Below are 24,179 nucleotides of genomic sequence, written 5' to 3' on the forward strand. Positions count from 1 at the left end.
CAGCTGTGAACTCTCTCATAGGGAATCATTGCACAAGCGTTTTGTTGGCGCCTGCGCTTGAAAAAGGTGGAAACGCCCCTAGTGTGAACAGGCCCTAAAAGAATATGCCTGTACTTGGGTTCGTTTGTTTTTCAGTAACCTGGTAGAGGGTTATAAATACATTATCGGATAGAACTTTATACAAAACTCCTATTCATAAGTAGCTTACAGTAATAACGTAAATTATACAATAGATTCTATAAAATAACTTTAATACAAGAAAGATGCAGTGACTGGAGTCTGTGGCGTCCTTGTCCTCAGGTTGTTGGCCGAGTCTACCAGTTCAGCTCCTCCTCTGTAAAGCCATAGCAGTGACGCTGTGTCCTGACCGTCCTCCGAAGCTGAAGCTCGGTGTCGGCAGCTCAGATTCAGTCCCTCCTCTGTAAAGCCATAGCAGTGACGCTGTGTCCCGACTGTCCTCCGAAGCTGAAGCTTGGTGTTGGCAGCTCAGATTCAGTCCCTCCTCTGTAAAGCCATAGCAGTGACGCTGTGTCCTGACCGTCCTCCGGAGCGGAAGCTCGGTGTCGGCAGCTCAGATTCAGTCCCTCCTCTGTAAAGCCATAGCAGTGACGCTGTGTCCCGACTGTCCTCCGAAGCTGAAGCTTGGTGTCGGCAGCTCAGCTTTCAGCTCAAACTCTGCAAGGGGAAAAAAACCATCAACTATAAAAACAAAACCATCAACTCTCACTATTATATGCATAATAAGGCAAGGAATTATCCCGTGTAGTAGAGTGTGTAGTGGGAATCCAGAAGAGGTCTATAGGTGTCCCCACTTTAGGTAGTAGGTCTATAGGTGTCCCCAGTTTAAGTAGTAGGTCTATAGGTGTCCTCAGTTTAGGTAGTAGGTCTATAGGTGTCCCCAGTTTAGGTAGTAGGTCTATAGGTGTCCCTAGTTTAGGTAGTAGGTCTATAGGTGTCCCCAGTTTAGGTAGTAGTTCCAGATGTCCCCAGTTTAGGTAGTTCTATAGGTGCCCCTCAGTTTCGGTAGGTCTATAGGTGCCCCTCAGTTTAGGTAGTAGGTCTATAGGTGTCCCCAGTTTAGGTAGTAGGTCTATAGGTGTCCCCAGTTTAGGTAGTAGGTGTCCACCAGTTTAGTAGTAGTTCTATAGGTGTCCACCAGTTTAGTAGTAGTTCTATAGGTGCCCCCAGTTTAGGTAGTAGGTCTATAGGTGCCCCCAGTTTAGGTAGTAGGTCTATAGGCGTACCCAGTTTAGGTTGTAGGTCTATAGGCGTACCCAGTTTAGGTTGTAGGTTTATAGGCGTACCCAGTTTAGGTTGTAGGTTTATAGGTGTCCCCATTTTAGGTAGTAGGTCTATAGGTACCCCTCAGTTTAGGTAGTAGGTTTATAGGTGTCCCCAGTTTAGGTAGTAGGTTTATAGGTGTCCCCAGTTTAGGTAGTAGGCCTATAGGTGCCCCTCAGTTTAGGTAGTAGTTCTATAGGTGTCCACCAGTTTAGGTAGCCTGGAAAGGGGGACGTCTCTCTCCCCCCCCCCCCCCCAATCCTCGTGGCTTCCGCTCCCCCTTCCTCGCTCTTCCCTCCAGAGTGGCAGCAGCCAATGAACAGCTTACCTCTTCCAGGTGCACCAGGGAAACTCTGCATGCTGCTGCCTGGTCTAGTGACATCACTGACTAGACCACGCCAGCGGCATGCAGAGTTTCCCTCCGCGTCGGGAAGTAGTAAAAATCCTCAGCTGGCCGCTGCCACTCTGCTGGAGCAGGTGAGCGAGTTCCCCTCCATGTGTGTGTGCTCTCCGCCGGTTCCCTCCCTCCCCCCCGAGGCTCCTCCAGGAAGTGGAATGCCTGCCAGTGACTTGTCTGGATAAATCACAGGAGTGCAGGCACTTATTCGACCTGAGGAAGCGGCTTACGCCGAGAAACGCGTTGTCACAGTGCTGTTCGCAAATAAATGAAATTATATTTTACCTTAATCTGACCAAGTCAAATTAATTATTTAGAGAATACCAACTCTGATTTTTTATCTTTTACCATCTCAAAAAATTCACTTATTATTTCTATTGGGCGCCTCCAACCATCCAAATTCCCCTGCTTCTTATCAGCCCTGATAACATCCCTGACTAAGCATTTAGTCTGGCTTTGCTCAGGAATCATTATAGCTGTATCTGTCTTCTCTGATGTCTTTTCAAGCCCAAGCCCGCCCCCTTCTGGCTCAGCTATAATGACTCAGCTATAATGATTCCTGGGCAAAGCCAGACTGAATGCTCAGTCAGGGCTGGAACCCACAAGAGCGTTTTTTTGAGCATTTTGGCAGCGCTGCGATACGCTAGCGTTTTGCCAAAACGCTCAGCTGATGTTAATGGTTGGGGCAACTTCCACAGGAGCGTTTGCGTTTCCCAAAAACGCAAACGCAGGACATGCAGCATTTTGGGAGCGTTAGCGCTTCAATGTAAAGTATTGAAACGCTAGCAGAAACGCTCAGCAAAACCTAAACTGAGCGGTTTTGCTAGCGTTTTGCGGTTCAGCACACTAACAAAATGAAAAATAATTCACAGGACCAATCAGGATAAAAACGCAAAACGCTACACAACCGCTGAGCAAAAAAATACAATGTTGCAAAACGCGACCGCAAACGCGCATGAATCCGCTTGCAAACCGCTCAGACAAAACTCTAGCGGTAGCGTTTTGCGTTTGCTGTTTTCAGTGGGTTCCAGGCCTCAGGGATTTTATCAGGGCTGTAACAAGCAGGCTGTGCAGTGAAGGATGAAACAGAGAGCAGTCTAATGTTCCCACTGATATATATTGTAAAATACATGAGGGTGCTTCGCCTCTGGTTCAGTTTAATAGACACGGGCCTGAGCACCGTCTTGAAGATGTTTTATAAGCTCTTTATTGAAGCATCATGAAATAAAGGCAGGATACAGCATCTTTCTTAAGGCATTTTAGGCTTGACAAAGGGAGGGCATCCTCCCAAAACATTGCTTTTGGACGCATTAGCCTCATTTTATGCTGTATCCTACCATTATTTCATGATGCTTCAATAAAGAGCTTATAATATATCTTCAAGACGGTGCTGGGTTATCTTCTGGCTTTTCAGTTGGTTACAATCCCCAGAGGCGGAGGGATTTGGACCTACGAAGCACGTCGACCTGTTTGGTGGGTGCAACCTGCATCTTGGCTGTTCCCCGTACAGTGTGTAGTGGAAATTTTTCATCATGAAATATTTTAACCTCTCTAATCTTATGTTGGACGATGTCCTACATTGGCATTTTCCTTCATCGGACTAGGGATGGTCAATGAGATAAAAAATTTTAGTTGATGCAGCATTATTCAAATTTAGTATGCAAATTTTATGCAGCTTGAACACGAATCAATCAACTCCAGCTGAGGTAAAATTTGATTGGTTAATTTTCAAGCTGCATACATTTGCATAATGCAAATTATTTGAATCTCATTGACCATCCCTACATAGGACCAATGTTGGACATAGGACAACTGGCTGCTGCTAGATATTGATGTTGCCGAGTAAAATCTGGCACAGCATAAGACTCTTCAGATGCAGTGGGTCCCTGTGTGTCCTTCCGGTCCCCACCATTGTGCTGCTGTCAACCCCAGTACAGTTTGCGACTTGCTCAATCGTTGACTACTGAACATGTGCAGCCTCCGGCTTTCGATTGCGCTCCTGTAGCCAGAGGCGTTCTGCGCAGTTGCAAGTTTTACAAATGGTGCGTGTGATCGAGGAGGCGTGGGTAGCTGGGGCAGTAGCATCATAGTGCAGGGCACTGGGAGGACACAGAGGGACCAGAGATGAAGCACCCTCATGTATTTTACCATAAACATCAGTGGGAACATTAGAGAAAACACCTACCCTGCTCTCTGTTTCATTCTTCACTGCTCAGCCTGCTTGTTACCATCCCTGATAAAATCCCCAACTGAGCATTCAGTCTGGCTTTGCTCAGGAATCATTATAGCGGAGTCTGTCTTCTGTGATGTCTTTTCAAGCCCAAGCCTGCCCCCTTATGGCTCTGCTCAGGAATCATTATAGCTGAGTCTGTCTTCTGTGATGTCTTTTCAAGCCCAAGCCTGCCCCTTCTGGCTCTGCTCAGGAATCATTATAGCCGAGTCGTCAATATAGCACAGCCAGACTGAATGCTCAGTCGGGGATTTTATCAGGGCTGATAAGATGCAGGCTGGGCAGTGAAGGATGAAAGAGAGAGCAGGGTAGGTGTTTTCTCTAATGTTCCCAATGATATATATGGTAAAATACATGAGGGTGTTTTGTTTCTGGTTCACTTTAAGAGGAACTTTACTGAAAAATAGTACTGGGATGAAAATAATAAAATCAATATATTGCAAAGTGAAAAGTTAAAAAATAGAAAAGCGATCAAGAAATTGATATTCACTATATAATTTGACACACTGACACACACACAGACACACACACACTACACACACTACACACGTTGCTTGGCAATTGGAAACCGCTGTTATTTCCTATAATGCAACTAGGCTCACAGAAAGGGAACTGTCACTACCATGGTCATGACATCACACTGTGGGAGGGGTTTCACCACAATATCAGCCATACAGAGTCCCCTGATGATCTATTTGTGAAAAGGAAAAGATTGCTCATAGGAAAGGGGGTATCAGCTACCGACTGAGAGGAAGTTCAATCCTGGGATAAAGTTCCTCTTAAGACAGTGGTTTCCAACCGTTTTGACATTGTGACACATCACGCCAAACGCTCAGATCTCTGTGACACATCACATGTGTATAATAGAAAAATACTAATAACCACGAAATGGATGGAAAGAGTGCTTTTTACTGAATACACTTAAAAATGAAACCTTGAACCTTTCAGGAATATTAATAAAGACAATCAGTGGGACAGTTACACCCCCCCCCCCCCCATTTGAACTGGTAGCGCAGCATTAAAGGGAACCTAAACGGAGAAGGATGTGGATTTTTCCTTTTAAAATAATGCCAGTTGCCTGACTCTCCCGCTGATCCTGTGTCTGTAATACTTTCAGCCACAGCCCCTGAACAAGCATGCAGATCAGGTGCTCTGACTGAAGTCAGACTGGATTAGCTGCATGCTTGTTTCAGGTGTGTGATTCAGCCAATACTGCAGCCAAAGAGATCATCAGGACTGACAGGCAACTGGTATTGTTTAAAAAGGAAACATCCATATCACTCTCAGTTTAGGTTCCCTTGGTGGAATTAGTGTCCTCAGTATAGGTAACAAGGCATAGGTGCCCCCAGTATAGGAAGCCAGGTGTAGGTGCCTCCAGTATAGGTAGTGAGCTATAGGTTCCCTTCAGTGGCATGTGCTGGTGATAGTGACGGCGGATCACCTACCATCTTCATGCATTCCAGTGCTGACATCACTCTTCTCTCCCTGCTTCTCCCCCCCTCTACTCCATCTGTAGTTAGAGCAGGGTTACAAGAAAATGGCCACCGATGTCCACAAATGTAGACATTTGCAGAGGGAGGGATATTGCGGAGGGACAGAGCGGCAACACATACCCAATGCTGCCGCAACACATGAATGTGTCGCGGCACAAGGGTTGTCTTAAGGTTTACTTTAACAGATTAGACAACATCACATTTTTTGTGACTGTTTACCTTTGCCAAACTGTCTGAGCAGCTCCTCTGCGGTCCAGTTACAGGATGTGATGACAAACAGGCCTCTGGGTTTTAGGACCCTACAGAGTGACTGTACGTATTGGAGGCGGCGTTCTTCTGCATTGTCGGGATCTAGGCTGACGGCATCAAACGTGCCTTTATCCAGACAGATGTCAAATTGTTGTGTCGGACTGAAGGAGCCCAGGAAATCTGTGACCTATAAGAGCATGTGGTAACATGGGAAACTGATCAGAGTAGAATAGAAAAGCATAATAATTTGTCAAGCTGTGGCATATTTACCTGACTGGGATCGGCTATTTCTGCCTAATCCCGAGCTGACAGCCGCTACTGCGCCTGCGCTGGAACCGGGAAGCTAAATATTTACAAGCCCGCCATTCGGAAGGGGCCCAGCGAGACCCCCGTGGGACGGAGGAGGATGAGAGAAGCCTCGATAGGATCCAGATGCTTGCCCCTCCCAAGGTAAGTACCCCCCCAGGGGCACTTTTTTCTGTTACAGGTTTTCTTTAACCCCTTCCTGACTGCCTAACGCCGATAGGCTTTGGGAAGGTGGCTCCCCCAAGACTGCCTCACGCCGATCAGCGTCAAGTTCTGGGGGCGGAGATTGGCAGGGATTGTGTGCGGATGATCCCCGCTGAGTTACAGAGCGGAGCTTCGTAAACAACCTGCCAGCCATGAGGGGCTGTAAAACAATAAAAAAAAACGGCCAAAACTATTTATACAGTGCTGCGATCTATACGGGGGACAGTCACTGAGCTGTCCCCAGTAGAGCCTCGCAAACAGATCACCATGATTGGATCTCGCGGGGGGAGGGAGGGTGGCTGGGAAAAAAAAAAAAAAAAAAACGACATTTTTATTGGAAAAAAAAGACTTATTAAAAAAAAAAAAGTTGCAGCAGCGATCAGATGCCACCAACAGAAAGCTCCGTTGGTGGCAACAAAAGGAGGGCAGATTCATTTGGCTGATAAGTTGTACGGCTCTGCAGCGAGCTGTTAAAGCTGCAGAGCACTAAATTGTAAAAAATGGCCCAGTCACTGTGGTCCTTAAGCGGTTAACACATTAGCAACTTTAATAGTTATCTTGTTATAGATAAGTGCAATGCTTTTGACCTCAGTCAGCAGAACTCGCTGTGCTGTAAGTTTTTGGAATGCTTTGAATGCTCTCTACTAACAGAAAATGCAGAAACTAAAAACAGAAGTCCTCTGTTATTGTCTCACACTGCCCCCTAGTGACAAAAGGCCTAAAGTACACATTACAGCTGTACTATTTAGTAGCAAGCAAATGTAACAATGAAGGAATAAAAAGTGCTAAAATAAACTAGCCTGGAGCACTTGAAAGCGCATGAAATGGGAATGCAGTGAGACTACCGACTATCGCAGCTTCAAAGTGAATTTCACTTTTGTCTGCTCATCCTTACTGTGAACTGTAGTGGCAGATAAATACAGAAACTAACATGTTGGCAGGAGTGACAGCAGGAAAGTAAAGATTTCTTCCACTAATAATTGAGGAGACTGTTTCTATCAGTTCCCTCGTGTTACAATGGGAGGCTTGCGTTTTTCTGTAATCTATTTATAGCTGAGTACATACAGTATTTATGCTGCCCTCATTTCAGTATCAAAGTGGATCCGAGATAAACTTTTACTCATTGCATAATTGTGTTCCTTTCATATAGTTTATAGGGCATTCCTCAAGCCAAATACTTTTTTGTTTTTGTTTTAATACTCTAATTTCCTATAAACTAAACAAGCCTCGCCCACAGCTCCTTTTGTGCCTTGGCACTATTAGACCCATGTAGCAAGGGCTTATGGGAGCTCAGTCTGGGCAGGAGGAGGTGTTACTAGCCAGAAATTTCAGAGGCAGAGGTGAGGAGGGAGGAGAGGGGAGTGGACTTTTCACAGGCTGAGGACTGGTAAAATGCTATCAGCTTGTGTAATGTGACAAGCAGAACATGGCTGCTGTCATTGAATCACAAGAAGAAATAATCATATACTGTTGAAGCGGTTTGCAGCTAGATTTGCTGTGCAAACTATCTACATTCAAGACAAGATATATAGACAAGTTACTTGATAGATAGTTTTTCATCTCAGATCCGCTTTAAGTCCTCTGAAGTGATAATAATTATATAGTCTCACCTGCAGAGTTACACTCCGGGAAACCCCTTCCTTTTCACAGATGCTTTTGGCGAGGGCTATGGCATCAGCACAGTAGTCCACGCCCGTCAGGTTATTGTATCCAGCCTTCGCCTGTAAGGTATAGAAAACAATTATACATGAATATATTCCTAGTGCCATTAAAGCCATTACCATGAGGGATGGAACTTCAGTACCTCCAGTCTTCTGTGTCTCCAGAACATGCTGGTATATTTAAAGGGAACCAGAGACGAAGCACCCTCATGTATTTTACTATATATATATATATATATATATATATATATATATATATATATATATATATATATATATATATATATATATATATATATATATATATATATATATATCTATCTATCAGTGGGAACATTACAGAAAACACCTACCCTGCTCTCGGTTTCATTCTGCACTACTCAGCTTGCTTCTAATCAGCCCTGATAAAATCCCTGACTGAGCATTCAGTCTGGCTTTGCTCAGGAATATTTATAGCTCAGTGTGTGTTCTCTCATGTCTTTTCAAGTCCAAGCCTGCCCCCTGCTGGCTCTGCTCAGGAATCATTATAGCAAAGCCAGACTGAATGCTCAGTCGGTGATTCTATCAGGTCTGATAAGAAACAAGCTGTGCAGTGTAGAATGAAACAGAGAGCAGGGTAGGCGTTTTCTCTAATGTTCCATCTGACCTATATGGTAAAATACATGAGGGTGCTTCATCTCTGGTTCACTTTAAATGAATAGATAATAAAATTATTTCCACCCACCTAGCACACGCATGTTTTGCTAACACATCTATACAGCTGCTCTTATAAGCCCCTCCCAACCTCTCAGGCTGGATTCACAGTGGTCAGTAGCATAACGCAAGCGTTATAATGAGTGTGACCTGCAATGGAGACTGGACATAGACTTTAATACAAAGCCTGCATGCAGCGAGTTAGAACAACGCGATCAGTTACATTGCAGTACTGTGAACAGGCCCATAGAATTGTATGGGCAGGGAGCTGACATGCAGAATTACCAGGTAATTTTCGGTCAGTCAGTGCGTCTTATGGACCCCCCCCCCCCCCCCTAGAGATATCCTTGCAGCTTCCCTGTTTTCAATTGCACAAGTTAAGGTACTTGCCAGTCGTTTGCAAGCCCTCCCCCAGAAATCCCAACTGTTTCCATGTTGCCAAATGAAAAAAAAAATGCACCCTCCCCTCTCCCATGCTGCCTCTCCGTAGCCCCATTTCAGGAATCCCTGCTGTCCTTGCAGAGTACACGGCATACCCTTACCTCTTCAGCTGGCGCGATCCAGTCCTCCGTCTTGTGTCCCATCCTGCTTGTATCGTCTGTGGTGCCCGCACTGCATGACTCATTGCACGTGCACTGGGGTCACGCAGAGCGGGCACCAGCCATCCATGGGCAGAGGCCCGCGACTGCACGGATTGCTGGGAGTCGTAGTGACTGAACGCAGGGGCCTAAGAGGACGGTGAAGGACTCAGCACTGCTCATGGGGCTGGAGGAAGCCCCCGGTAGGTATAAATCAGCGATAGTGAACTATATCAGGAACACTTTAAAAAGGGACTTATCCAATGACAGTTGATTTTGCTCAGATGAAGTACAATCCTGCAGCATCAAAGGGAGAAGAACCAGTGGCTCAGTTGTGATGACGCGATGCGTATAAGTTCTGTGCTTATAGATCAAGACGTTGCTTGCTTGTCAAGTCAAATCTTCGCACAAATTTTTGCTGGTCTTGCAGAGCGCTCTTACACTAACTTACTGTCATTCTAAGGTTTACTGTAGTATGGAAACCAGGCGACTGCTGCTCCCCCTCTGAGGTTCTGCTTGCAGTGCTTTTTTGTGTTGGTGAATACAACATGCAATAAGGGGCTAACATGGACACAGGTGATATACCTGATGTTGCCATGGGTTACTTTGGTGATATACCTGATGTTGCCATGGGTTACTTTGGTGCTCATTTAACTTTTGCTAAAGGGACGTTTTATTTGTGACAAAACTGGCAACAAAATGGGCAACTATGAGCTTGTAGGGAATAGAGTAATGCTGGGTACACACAATACAACTTCCTGATTGACGGGATTGAACAGATTATTTCCGACATGTCCGAATGGCTCCCGGTTGATAATGGGATCAATTTGGGAAGGTATCATTGGAAAATCGATCCCGTTATTGATCAGAAGCAGTTTGGACATGTACACACGATGCAACTTCCTGTCAGATCACCCGTCGATCTTACGGGAAATTGCATTGTGTGTACCCAGCATAATAGCCTCTTGTGCATTTATTGGCCACAGAGAAATGCATCCTTGTCAGTACAATATTTACAGACTGGCGATAAAACTTTCCCTTTGAGAAGACAATGAGGGCCCGTTTCCACTAGAAGGAATCTGCAGGCGTTTTCTGCATGCAGATTCGCATAACTAATATAAATCAATGGGCCTGGTTTCCACTTGTCAGAAATTCTGTGCGGTGGACTGTGCAGAAAAAAAATCTGCACAGCAGAGCCATCAGAATTCGCACACCGCAAGGTTAATGTGCGATTCACCTGTAATGAATTTTGCATGCAAATTTGCGTGCGGTTTTCGCTTAAAATCAATGTAAAAGCACACAGGCACTAACATGGTTAAATTCGCATACTTACAAACAGATGCAAATTTTAACGAGTTTTCGCATTGAAATTCACATACAAACGCATATGAATTCGTTTTCACGTTTTCCGCAACAGAATCGCACCCCACTAGTGGAAACGGGCCCATAAGCAACTGTACACAGATAGTGGCTGTGTTTCTTGATCAGCTAGTCCTTTCTGCCAGCATACGTTCTAACTTAGGCCAATCTCCCTCTCACATCTGGCCAAGAGATACTCATTACTAGATAGACTTAAATACACACTGCCCCTAGGTTTGAATATTGTATACTACACCCCCCCCCCCCAATTCCTTTAGATTGTAAGCTTGCAGGGCTCTCTCACCCTTTTGTGTTTTGGACTTTGTTATACATTTTACTCATCATGTTACTTTTGTCACTGTAATTACCAGTTCTGTATCTTGTATATTGGAGTACACCACTGTCTGTGCACCACTGTCTGTATTGTTTTGTTTCCCATGTTTGTCTCTAAAAGAGCCCATACACTGGTCGATTTCAGGCATCAATCGATTGATCGATTCTATAGAATCAATCGATCGATATCGATTCTATCAAATTCCCCATTCGATCGATTTGCAGCCGATTTCGATCAGTTTCGATGGATTTGATCTGACAGAATGGAAGATCTAGGTCGATCTGCAGCAGATCGATGGCCCATAGAATTGCATTGGATCTCAAGCCCAATCTACAAGATACGATTCTTTGTGTGATTCGATTACGATTCTATTTACGATTCAATTAAATCCGACATGGCCAATCCTGATTCGATTCAATTCGATTTGCCATTGCAAAACAATGGCAAATCGAATTGAATCCCAAATCGGACATGTCGGATTTAATCAGATCGTAAATAGAATCGTCATTGAATCGCACAAGGAATCGTATCATGTAGTCCAATAATGGTCCAATAATGTATTTAGATCGATTTCCAATAGATTTCATTCTGAAATCTATTGGAAATCTGTTCCTAGTGTGTGGCACACATCAGATAGATTCCTGTCAGATTCGACCTGACAGGCATCTGACAGAAATCTATCTGATGGTCGAATCTGCTGCAAATCTATAAAGGAGGCCATACACTTATAGCAGCAGCAGCAGATCTACCTAGATCTTCCATCCCAACAGATAGATCAAATCCATCAAAATCGGGGAATTTGATAGAATCGATCGATGGCTGAAATCGACCAGTGTATGGGCCCCTTTACTGTATAGCCACCTTAACTTTGTCTGTCCTTTAATAATGCAATTGCATCTACATTCTGAAGTGAGAGAGATAAGGTGGAGGCTAATGTGTATTTCCTTTTAATCAATGCACATTGCCTGGCTGTCCTGCTGATCCTCTGCCTCTAATACTTTTAGCCATAGACCCTGAACAAGCATGCAACAGATCAGGTGTTTCTGAATGAAGTGTGACTGTATTTGCTGCATGCTTGTTTCAGGAGTGTGATCCAGACACTACTGATGCATGAAAGAGCAGTAGGATGCCGGGCAACTGGTATTGTGTAAAAGTAAATGAATATAGCAGCCTCTGTATCCCTCTCACTTTAGTTGTCCTTTGAATTATACAGTGGCCTCTCCTGGAACATACTGTTTGAGATGTGCTTGCAATCCTTGCTGAGAGTTCTAACATGGACCTCTCTTGTTCACAATCATACAGCTACACAATGATAAAGATAAATCTCTTACCAGTTCCACCAGCAGCATGCCGTTCCCTGTGCCGATATCCAGTATGGATGAGCAGAGAGGTATATTCTGGGCACTGAGCCATCGGATCACTCGGGTCATGCTCCCTTCTCCAAACCTGCCACAGAGGAGAACTGTCCATCAGTACCACCCTCTAGGCAAACATTGCTCAATATTCAATCTTACAACACAGGTGTGTCAATCTGAACATGAACTGCATATAAAACATGACACGAGTGGGCCTCATAGAGACAGTAACCAAAACCAATCAAAATGATGCTTTCTGATTGCTTCTGCCAATGGCCAGCTAATGTACCGGCAGAGCAGCATGTACTGTCCTATGAAGAGGAGGGGGGGGGGGGGGGGGTTGGAAAGAGAGGAAGCAGAAGGCTCCCTGCTACATGGAACAAACCGTGGCGTAACTATAAACCATGGGGTCCCCCGGCAAAACTTTAGTAGGGCCACCCAATGTTCCAGGATGATCACTGTCAGTACAGAGCTCTACAGTACCAGGATGATCACTGCCAGTACAGAGCTCTACAGCACCAGGATGATCACTGCCAGTACAGAGCTCTACAGCACCAGGATGATCACTGCCAGTACAGAGCTCTACAGCACCAGGATGATCACTGCCAGTACAGAGCTCTACAGCACCAGGATGATCACTGCCAGTACAGAGCTCTACAGTATCAGGATGATCACTGCCAGTACAGAGCTCTACAGTACCAGGATGATCACTGCCAGTACAGAGCTCTACAGTACCGGGATGATCACTGCCAGTACAGAGCTCTACAGTACCAGGATGCTCACTGCCAGTACAGAGCTCTACAGTACCAGGATGATCACTGCCAGTACAGAGCTCTACAGTACCAGGATGATCACTGCCAGTACAGAGCTCTACAGTACCGGGATGCTCACTGCCAGTACAGAGCTCTACAATACCAGGATGATCACTGCCAGTACAGAGCTCTACAGTACCAGGATGATCACTACCAGTACAGAGCTCTACAGTACCAGGATGATCACTGCCAGTACAGAGCTATGCAGTACCAGGATGATCACTGCCAGTACAGAGCTCTACAGTACCGGTACAGAGCTCTACAGTACCAGGTTGCTCACTGCCAGTACCACTGCCAGTACAGAGCTCTACAGCACCAGGATGATCACTGCCAGTACAGAGCTCTACAGTACCAGGATGATCACTGCCAGTACAGAGCTCTACAGTACCAGGATGATCACTGCCAGTACAGAGCTCTACAGCACCAGGATGATCACTGCCAGTACAGAGCTCTACAGTACCAGGATGATCACTGCCAGTACAGAGCTCTACAGTACCAGGATGATCACTGCCAGTACAGAGCTCTACAGTACCAGGATGATCACTGCCAGTACAGAGCTCTACAGTACCAGGATGATCACTGCCAGTACAGAGCTCTACAGTACCAGGATGATCACTGCCAGTACAGAGCTCTACAGTACCAGGATGATCACTGCCAGTACAGAGCTCTACAGCACCAGGATGATCACTGCCAGTACAGAGCTCTACAGCACCAGGATGATCACTGCCAGTACAGAGCTCTACAGTACCGGGACGCACACTGCCAGTACAGAGCTCTACAGTACCAGGATGCTCACTGCCAGTACAGAGCTCTACAGTACCAGGATGATCACTGCCAGTACAGAGCTCTACAGTACCGGGATGATCACTACCAGTCCCAGCTAACATGAAAGCATCCATTGTCTGTCTGGCTGATATTGTGGTCCCTGTGTGATGCCAGGACCATAGTCCAGTCTGTGAACCCCATTGCGTTGTGGGAAATAATGGCCATTTCCAGCTGCCAAGCAACTAGTATGTCCCTTTGCAGAATGTTCATTTACTTAGAGTTCTGTGCACAGACATCACCTGGCGGGACTAAAGATGTCACCGCCTGTGATAAATTGCAGAATGGCTTGGAAGGAGGAAGCATCATAGTCACATGAAGCGCGACGAGGACCGTAACCACGAGACCCTGTCCACTAGTACGGGTGATGACGTGCAGTGTTCAGAATAATTCAGGTTTCTGACTGCAGGAGCACAAACACTAGCATAGGACACACATCCAACCACTGTGCTACTATATCAAGTACACTACACAAACAGCAATATCAGCATTACACAGAAAGCACATTTCCCCCCGTGACAGCACATCCCTCTCCTGCCACTCACCAGATCTCCTGCCACTCACCAGATCTCCTGCCACTCACCAGATGTCACTCACCAGATCTCCTGCCACTCACCAGCTCTCCTGCCACTCACCAGATCTCCTGCCACTCACCAGATCTCCTGCCACTCACCAGATGTCACTCACCATATCTCCTGTCACTCACCAGATCTATCACTCACCAGATGTCACTCACCAGATCTCCTGTCACTCACCAGATCTCCTGTCACTCACCAGATGTCACTCACCAGATCTCCTGCCACTCACCAGATCTCCTGCCACTCACCAGATCTCTCCTGCCACTCACCAGATCTCTCCTGCCACTCACCAGATCTCTGATGCCACTCACCAGAGCTCTCCTGCCACTCACCAGAGCTCCTGCCACTCCCCAGAGCTCTCCTGCCACTCCCCAGAGCTCTCCTGCCACTCACCAGAGCTCCTGCCACTCACCAGAGCTCTCCTGCCACTCACCAGAGCTCTCCTGCCACTCACCAGAGCTCTCTGCCACTCACCAGAGCTCTCTGCCACTCACCAGAGCTCCTGCCACTCACCAGAGCACCTGTCACTCACCAGAGCTCTCCTGCCACTCACCAGAGCTCCTGCCACTCACCAGATGCCACTCACCAGATCTATCACTCACCAGATCTCCTGCCACTCACCAGATCTCCTGCCACTCACCAGCTCTCCTGCCACTCACCAGCTCTCCTGCCACTCACCAGCTCTCCTGCCACTCACCAGCTCTCCTGCCACTCACCAGCTCTCCTGCCACTCACCAGATGTCACTCACCATATCTCCTGTCACTCACCAGATCTATCACTCACCAGATGTCACTCACCAGATCTCCTGTCACTCACCAGATCTATCACTCACCAGATGTCACTCACCAGATCTCCTGTCACTCACCAGATGTCACTCACCAGATCTCCTGCCACTCACCAGATCTCTCCTGCCACTCACCAGATCTCTCCTGCCACTCACCAGATCTCTGATGCCACTCACCAGAGCTCTCCTGCCACTCACCAGAGCTCTCCTGCCACTCACCAGAGCTCTCCTGCCACTCACCAGAGCTCTCTGCCACTCACCAGAGCTCTCTGCCACTCACCAGAGCTCTCTGCCACTCACCAGAGCTCCTGCCACTCACCAGAGCACCTGTCACTCACCAGAGCTCTCCTGCCACTCACCAGAGCTCCTGCCACTCACCAGATCTCCTGCCACTCACCAGATCTATCACTCACCAGATCTCCTGCCACTCACCAGATGTCACTCACCAGATCTATCACTCACCAGATCTCCTGCCACTCACCAGATCTCGCCTTCATCCCCATACTCCTGGAAGCCTTGCAGCTCACGACTGTAGACCGCATCCCAGCTGGAGACAGAAAAAGCAATTACAGAAAATTGCCAGTTGGACTGGGCGACTGTTTATGAAACTGTGAAATATGCAATATAAGAGTGAGTCATATTTATGCTTTAAAGCAAATCTGAAGTGAAAATAAACTTTTAGGCTAATAAGTTGTTTGTGTAGTACTCGCTGTTGAACCAAATGTAAGTTACACATTTTTTTAGCTTAGCTGCTCCCAAGGTTTTAAATTTAGGTTAGGTCACTTGCCCGGAGGTTTGCCTCACCGTGTCTAGTATAGTATACTTTGCATGCAAACCATATTGGAAGCTAAAGTTCCTCCTAGTTTAACCTGCCTGGCGTTCTGATTCCTGCGGCCGCGGGAAAATTTTTTGCATATATTTTTTTTTCTTTTTCATGTAGCTAGCCTAGCGCTAGCTACATGATTCCCCCCTCCCTGCGGCATCTCTCCCACCCCTCCGATTGCCGCCGGCGCAATGGCCCGTCCGGAAATCCCGTTCTGAACGGGATTTCCTGGAGGGCCTCCCCCGTCGCCATGGCGACCCACGTCGTGACGTCATAGACGTCACAGGGAGACCCGATCCACCCCCTCAGCGCTGCCTGGCACGGATTGGCCAGGCAGCGCATGGGGTCTCGCCTGGGGGGGGCTGCATCGCGGCGGGTAGCAGCGGATTGGCGGCGGCGATCGGGTAAGGCACGCAGCAAGCAAAGTGCTTGCTGCGTGTTTTAAAAAAAAAATTATTCAAAATCGGCCCAGCGGGGCCTGAGCAGTGACCTCCGGCGTCTCTGGACGAGCCTAGCTCGTCCAGAACGCTAGGGAGGTTAATAAATGTTAGCACTTGTCTTGGATGCAGGGCATGCATTTTTCAGTCTGGCAGAGGCGGTGTATGCCTGTGCGATTAACCATTCAATTGCAACATGTGTTTAGGGATGCGCAGCCTTTTCCCCCCACCTTTCCTTAACTTTGTAAAATGTATAACTATCAGGTTAGCTGTTCCCAGCCCCTCCTCCTGAGTTTCCTGTTTGCATGATAAGTAGTAGCAGATTTGCATATGATTTGCATCTGAATTGAATGCGAAGTGTGCAGAAAATCTATTTAGGTGCTTCACACTGAGCTGGTGGTCATTTCAGATGCAGCCTAAAGGGGCCCATACACTCAGCCGATTTTCTGGCCGACCGATCGATGGCCGATTTCGATAGATTTCCATCGAACTGGCAGGGTGGAAAATTTAGGTCGATCTGATGAGATTGCTTATCATTTTGCATTGGCCTTAATGAAAATCTGATGGCAAAAAAAATGCCATCAGATCGAATTTCAATCTGAAATCAATTGGAATTCTATCCTGGTAAAAAATGTTCTAAAAACACATCAGATAGATCATCAAAAGCATTTCTTATCTATCTGCTGCCAATCTGACGAGTGTATGGGCACCTTTGGTGGTATGCGCTGGCGTTCTCCTCGCTGTTTGTGTAGTACACCTAAGAAATAGAACATTAGTAGCAAAGAAAAGTCTTATGTTTTCCAATTCAGGAACAGTTAAAAAAAACTTCAGTTATCTATGCAAAAGAGCTTCTCTGAGCTCTTTCGATCCACTGGGTGAAATACAGTCCTGCTTTCTGAAACACTTAAACAGCCAAGAAACGGGTAGAGATAGTTTGAGATAAGAATTTACTGCAGGAAAGTGCAAAGGGTTATTATTTTTGCTTTGATTTATAGCTTAAAAGACGGTGTGCTTTTAAAACTGCAACTGTGACAGAATGATGCAATGCTAAAAAGGCGTGTCCTCAGCCAAGATGCCCAGCATGTGCCTGCTAGAGCCGTGACAGTTGCATACCCACTTCTGTCCAGTCAGAGGCTAGTGGTGTGTCCATATCTGAATGCCATTCGGAGTAGTATAAGGAAGAAGCTGACCCGGCTGTGCTGTAACTAATGTACCGTAATTTTTATTTTTAACTATTACAGAGATCCCAGAACATGGTGGAATACCTAACAAAGTGCTCTCCTCTACTCTTGATCTGTGCTAGATTGCCATGATGCTGCAGAGAGAGCAGACTAGTGGGTCACCTCAACCACACTAGCTTTTTTATTTTACAACTCATTGTTAAATAAGACAGAGAATGAAGAACAGGGTGGTTTACTAGCCAAGTAATGACAATCAAGTATGAAATGTACCATATTGTTTGGACTATAAGACACACCTATGTTTAGAGGACAGAAATCAGGGAAAAAATAAATAAATAATATATACTTAAGCCTGGGTTAACTCACCTAGGGCTTCCCTCAGCCCCCTGCAGCTGATCGGTGCCCTCGCAGCTCCAGTCCGATGCTCCTGGACCCGCCGGCGACGACTTCCGGTTTCGCCATCACCGGCTGACAGGCATGAGAACGCAAGTGATTCTTCGCGTTCCCAGCCACAATAGCACACCCTATACTGCTATTGCGTTCGCATGCCTGTCGGCCGGTGACGGCAAAACCGGAAGTCGTCGCCGGCAGGTCCAGGAGCATCGGACCGGAGCTGCGAGGGCACCGATCAACTGCAGGGGTCTGAGGGAAGCCCCAGTTGAGTTAACCTCATTTTTTAGCCCTGACTTAAGTATCCCTTTAAGGGTTGATGTGAGGTGGAGGAATGTTAGAGGTTGCAAATTCTGTCGAATTTGCAAATATTTTCACTACAGGTAGCATTTTATGCAACCTGTCAAAATTTGCATCCCATAGGAGAACAGGGGTAGAGGTTGCAAATTCAGACTAAGTTGAACTTCTTTTCACCACAGCAGCAGCCACCCCTATTGCTGTGCCAGTCGCTATTCTGCACCATGCGTACCTGTCATGTATAGAGCACGGTGTATGAGATGGTTATGATTGTTTTGACGCCGGAGAGTTAAGGAGACATTAAGGAGACATCACAGCAGCAGCATACCTCCCAACTTTTTGAGATGAGAAAGAGGGACAGTTAAGCCATGCCCCTGATCATGCCCCTAGTCACGCATACCATAAAGATTTCATAAGAAAAAATGTTTTATAATTCAAACCACACTGATCCTTTCTATCCTGGTTCATTTTCCGGTACTTTTCCGTTAGCCGGGCGCAACCGCTAGGTGGCGCTAATTATTATTCCTCCTCCAGGCCGCCATGGATAGTAGGGAAAGATGTAACTCTGCAGCCAGCGATCGCGGGAGTTACATCTTTCCCTACTATCCATTGCGGCCTTGAGGGGGGGAATAGTAATTTACGCCACCTAGCGGTTGCGCTCGGCTAACGGAAAAGTACCCATTTTCCTTCATCTTAACATTTTAAAATTAGATATCTATCAATTTAAAGGATGGGAATAGAGTTTAGAGTCAATCACACATTTTTTTTTAGTAGAGAAATATATATATTTACAAAGAAAGACGAACAAAGTCCTGAAAGAGGGACAAATGCGGAGGAAAGAGGGACAGTTGGAGCTATACTGTGCCAGTCGTTATGACGCTACAGGAGTTGAGGAGACAGCAGTGCAGCAGGTCCATGTGCTGCCATCTCTCTGGGTGTACCAAGATGGCGGTTAAGCTACAGCCATACTCACTGCTCTCTGGTCCCCAGCGCTGAAGGGCTGAACTCACTCATGCTGCGAGAGGACCGAATCACTTCTGGGAATACATATATATAAATATGATGCTGCTACATTACAGTCCAGCGGCCTACAGCGATCCCCGGCCCTTCTGATGCGCGTCACTAGCGCGGTGCATTGTGGGCCGCCCCATGTAGTCAGTAGCGCTGCAGCTTCTACGTTGCCATGGACGGAAATGTAAAGCGCCAGTCACAGGCGACTGTCGCCGCACAGGAGGCAGCCATGTTTTTGGTTAGATGCCGCAATACATTGGCACGTAGTTTTTTTGGTTGTTTTTTTTTTTAATATTTGTTTTATATATATCTCAATCAACTTACAAGATTACAAGAACTTTCACAGTAGGCGGCAACCATGTTTTTGGTTAGAGGAGTTTGTAAAGGGGGAATGTTGAAGTTTTTTTTATTCTTTTGTGTGTATTATAGTTATGAATAATAAATAAATAAACAAGACATCACTAATAATGACCACAATAGAAGACAGCCATGTTTTTGGTTAGATGCTGCTGCAATACAGTGGAACGTAGAATTTTTTATTTTTTTATTTTTTTTTTTACACATTTTTTCTTAATCACATATTAATACATATTATACATATTATACACATGGTATAAACAGGGCTGTAGAGTCGGAGTCGAGTCAATTTTGGGCACCCGGAGTCGGAGTGGGAGTCAGAGTTTCAGAAACTGAGGAGTCGGGAGTCGGAGTCGCATGCTTTTTGTACAAAATCCATAAGGAGTCGGAGTCGAGGAGTCAGAGTCTGAGCATTTTAGCCACCCGGAGTCGGAGTTGGAGTCGTGGTTTCAGAAACGTCGGAGTCGGAGTCGGAAGATTTTTGTACCGACTCCACAGCCCTGGGTATAAATGCTAGGAATGAAAAACAAACAATAAAATAAACTTATAAGAAAGTCCACAGTAGGAGGCAGCCATCTTTTTGGTTAGATGAGTTTGTAAAGGGGCAAGTTGAAGTTTTTTTTTTTCTTTTCAATATATTATAGCTATGAATGAATAGTAAATAAACAAAATACTACCATCACTAATAATGACCACAAGAGAAGGCAGACATGTTTTTGGTTAGATGCTGCTGCAATACACTGGCACGTAGCAGTTTTTTTACAAATATTTTTTTCTTATCACATATTAATACATAATATACCCATGTTGTATATATGCTATGAATGAAAAAAATAAAATAAAAACTTACAAGAACGTTCACAGTAAGATGCAGACACTTTATTGGGCTAGATGACTTTGTAAAGGAGCACCCTGAGGTTATTTCTTTTCTTTCTTTTTTTTAACAGTTTATTATAGGCATCTATGTTCTTGGTTAGATGAGGTTGTAATCGGGCTCTTTGGACTTTTTTATACTTTTATATACAGTTATTTTTATTATATACAATATTATATGTAAAAAACTAAGCAAGAATATTCTCAAGTGGCCATACACATTTAGATTGTCACGCAATTTGGCAAACAGATTAATCCCGATGGAATGCCCCCATACACTGCACACAGATATTTTCAATAGAGTTCATTGTAAAATCGATTGAAAATCTATCAAACTGCAGTGTTGCACTATTTAATACAGTACAATGCTACAGGCTGTTGATCTACTTGAAAAGAGAGGGTCCGCTTCAATGTCTCCAAAGTTTATTAGTGACTTATCCCAAACAGGACAAACACAACACTGACATGTTTCAACCTGGATCGGTCCTTAATCATAGCTATGATTAAGGACTGATCCAGGTCCGAAACAGGTCAGCGTTGTGTTTGTCCTGCTGTTTTGGGATAAGTTCCTAATAAACCTCAGAGACATTGAAGTCCCTCTCTTTTCATACGTATAGTTCACTGGTCTGGGTTGCCTAGGTCCAGCTCTGTCTCCTGTTTGAGTGTAGCGGTATATCCACCTTTTTTCTGCTGTTGGATCAACTGATTCTATGGAGGTGGAAGGAGGGTCAATGGTGCAGCATACAATGGATACAGTGGATCACTGCTGCTCGCCCACTGCATCTAAATGTATTCTATGTTTAACATGAGATCTGTCGACATGTTCATTTATCCATTGTGGCCTGTTCTAGGAATTTAATGTTTTGGTGTAAACTGAGCCGAAAGCCTTGTACACTTCTACGAGAATTGTTGCAACAATGAATGGCCATTGTTCCCCTACTCCTCACACCACCTACTATAAGCTGCTCCATTGTATGCTGCACCATTGACCCTCCTTCCACCTCCATAGAATCAGTACATGTCTGGGCTTGCTTGTGCACTGTTAGTATGCGCCCGTGTTGTAAAGCACTCGGGGACACCAGTGGGCTGGCCGTGGAGTACCGAAGATGTATTCAACCTAGAAGATCGGTTAAACTTCAATGGGGGGGAGGGGGGACTGGAATGACGGTAAGACTATATGCTGTGTACATGTAATTAAAGGAAACCTGTACCGAGTAAAATTATCTAAAATAAACACATGATGTACCTGCCAATGAATATCACATACTTACCTCGCCGTCAGTTCCTGTTAGAAGCGCACCATTTGACAACAATGATCCCTTCCAATTCTGACAAGATTTTGTCACAACTGAAACATATCAGTTGCTGTCAGTTTTAACTGAAAGGACAACTGATGAGCAAGGTAATGCCATGTTTCCCTATGGCTCACGTGGGCGATATTACAGTGTGCTGACTAGGAAGCCGTTATGGGGTAACAGCCATTTTCAAAATGGAGGACGAAGAATTCCACTGATCACAGTGGACAAATGGGACGCAGGAGAGGAGAAAGAGGTTGATGAGGAGAAAGAGATTGATGAGTAGACTACACGGGAGGTAAGTATGACCTGTGTATCTTTATTTTGACTTTTAATGTAAAGTTCAGGTATGCTTTAAGGTTCCTGGAAATCTGGGCGCAAGGTGAGGCCGAAAACCAGCTCACCCGGCTCCTGCAAAAGTCCTGGCAGCTTTAATTACTATTCCCCCTCTAGGCCGCCGTGGAGGTAAGATGTCATTTGGCCGCCGGTTATCGTAATTTGGGCTCCGCGTCTTGATGGCGCTCAAATTACTGACCAAGCCGTAATTCCCATTACAGCCAAATTTCTACTGCCGTTTTTGCCTGACTCGTCTATGCTATGCAGAGCCTTGCCTTTCCACAGGTAAGTATATAAACTGAAGTGAGTTTCTTAAAGCGGAATATAACCCAGCATTTCAACTTTGCTCTAAAACATTATTTACAGCATATTATATGCAACCAGCATTTTTTTTTACTAGACCAGCATTGGAAGGGTTACACACAGAGCTTTAAAGTTCCATGTAGAGAACTGCTCCCTGCAGCCGAAGTTTAGATAGATACATTTAAGTAAACAAAATGTAACAAGTGTGGAATGTGACTCTCTCTGACTGTGCAGGAGCTGGAGGACAGCCAAAGAGTGTGTAACATTCCTCACTTGTTACATTCTGTTTATTTAAATGTAACTAAACTTCCGCTGCTGGGAGTAGTTATCTCCAGGAACTTTAAAGCTCTGTGTGTAACCCTTCCAATGCTGGTCTAGTAAAAAAAATGCTGGTTGCATATATTATGCTGTAAATCATGTTTTAGAGCAAAGTTGAAATGCAGGGTTATATTCCGCTTTAACTTCAGTTTCATCGTAGAGTAACATAGCTCTGTGGCCATCCCAGGGACAGAAAAAGTAAGGAAAAACTCTCTCTAATGGGTACACAGCAATAAAACTCTCAGAAAGTCTCTAACCTCTTTCCATGTTCTTTGTCCTAACTGATAAATGTATGAATATCTAAAAGACTTGAGCTCGCAACTGTCGCGCAACCAAGCATTCCAGCGCAGGTAGATATCTACCCGAAAACTGATCTCACTCAGATATCTTCCTGTCTATGGCCACAGCCACCTTATTCTACCCCCAATGGTGAAGCATGGACCAACGGAGTAAAACCTTCCCCTCGTTTTATAATTAAAGTGGCACTATGGCAAAAAAAAGTGAAATTTAAAATATGTGCAAACATAAACAAATAAGTACTTTTTTTTCCAGAGTAAAATGAGCCATAAATTACTTTTCTCCTATGTTGCTGTCACTTAGATATTACAGTAGATATTAGAAATCTGACAGAAGTGACAGGTTTTGGACTAGTTTATCTCTTCATAGGGGATTCTCAGCAAGGCTTTTATTCTTTATGAAGATATTCCCTAAAAAGGATTTAAACAATGATGCTGGCCAGCTTCCCTGCTTGCTATACAGTTTTTTAGCAGTTGGACAGAGCAACTGCCATTCACTAAGTGCTAAAGAAAATAAATAAATCCCTGATAATCCCCCATGAAGAGATGAACTAGTCCAAAACCAGTCGCTTCTGTCAGATTTCTTCTACCTACTATAAGTGACAGCAACACAGGAGAAAAGTAACTTATGGCTCCTTTTGCTCTGGAAAAAAAATGTACTTCTTATTTCTATATGTTGTAACATATTTTCAGTTTTACAATTTCTCCCCACAGTGCCCCTTTAACCCCCCTGGCGGTTTGCAAAAAATCCGCCAGGGGGCAGCAAATCTTTTTTTTAAATTTTTTTTTTTTTTTTTTCATGTAGCGAGACAAAGTCTCGCTACATGATAGCCGCTGCTCAGCGGCATCCCCCCAGCCCCTCCGATCGCCTCCGGCGATCGGAGATCAGGAGATCCTGTTCAAAGAACGGGATCTCCTGGAGGGCTTCCCCCGTCGCCATGGCGACGGGCGGGATGACGTCACCGACGTCATCGACGTCGTGACGTCAGAGGGGACTCCGATCTGCCCCATAGCGCTGCCTGGCACTGATTGGCCAGGCAGCGCACGGGGTCTGGGGGGGGGGGGCGGCCGCGGCGAGAGGAATTGCGGCGGATCGGCGGGTAGCGGCGGCGATCAGATGCTACA

The 24,179-nt window shown here is 45.4% G+C and overlaps 1 protein-coding gene across 1 annotated transcript; it reads right to left on the reverse strand.

Moving 5' to 3' along the window:
• Positions 1 to 234: 234 nt before the first annotated feature.
• On the reverse strand, positions 235 to 19,424 carry EEF1AKMT2 (EEF1A lysine methyltransferase 2). The gene is made up of 6 exons (XM_068259389.1): positions 19,239 to 19,424; positions 15,619 to 15,684; positions 12,117 to 12,231; positions 7,771 to 7,881; positions 5,621 to 5,837; positions 235 to 675 (listed from the first exon to the last, which is right to left on the reverse strand). The coding sequence occupies exons 1-6, from the start codon at positions 19,277 to 19,279 to the stop codon at positions 578 to 580; spliced, it is 648 nt and encodes a 215-aa protein (XP_068115490.1). The 5' UTR covers positions 19,280 to 19,424; the 3' UTR covers positions 235 to 577.
• Between the last annotated feature and the right edge of the window lie 4,755 nt (positions 19,425 to 24,179).

The sequence above is a fragment of the Hyperolius riggenbachi genome, chromosome 10 (genome assembly GCF_040937935.1).
Source record: "Hyperolius riggenbachi isolate aHypRig1 chromosome 10, aHypRig1.pri, whole genome shotgun sequence".
Classification (NCBI taxonomy): domain Eukaryota; kingdom Metazoa; phylum Chordata; class Amphibia; order Anura; family Hyperoliidae; genus Hyperolius; species Hyperolius riggenbachi.

What these genes read in the sequence shown, in the direction of transcription:
- EEF1AKMT2 (XM_068259389.1), bottom strand. Translation starts at nt 19,279, where the DNA reads ATGAGTGAGTTCAGCCCTTCAGCGCTGGGGACCAGAGAGCA. An exon ending in GCGCTGGGGACCAGAGAGCA is followed by an intron (nt 15,685 to 19,238) that starts GTGAGTATGGCT and finishes TTCTGTCTCCAG; the next exon opens with CTGGGATGCGGTCTACAGTC. An exon ending in GCATGCTGCTGGTGGAACTG is followed by an intron (nt 7,882 to 12,116) that starts GTAAGAGATTTA and finishes TATACCTTACAG; the next exon opens with GCGAAGGCTGGATACAATAA.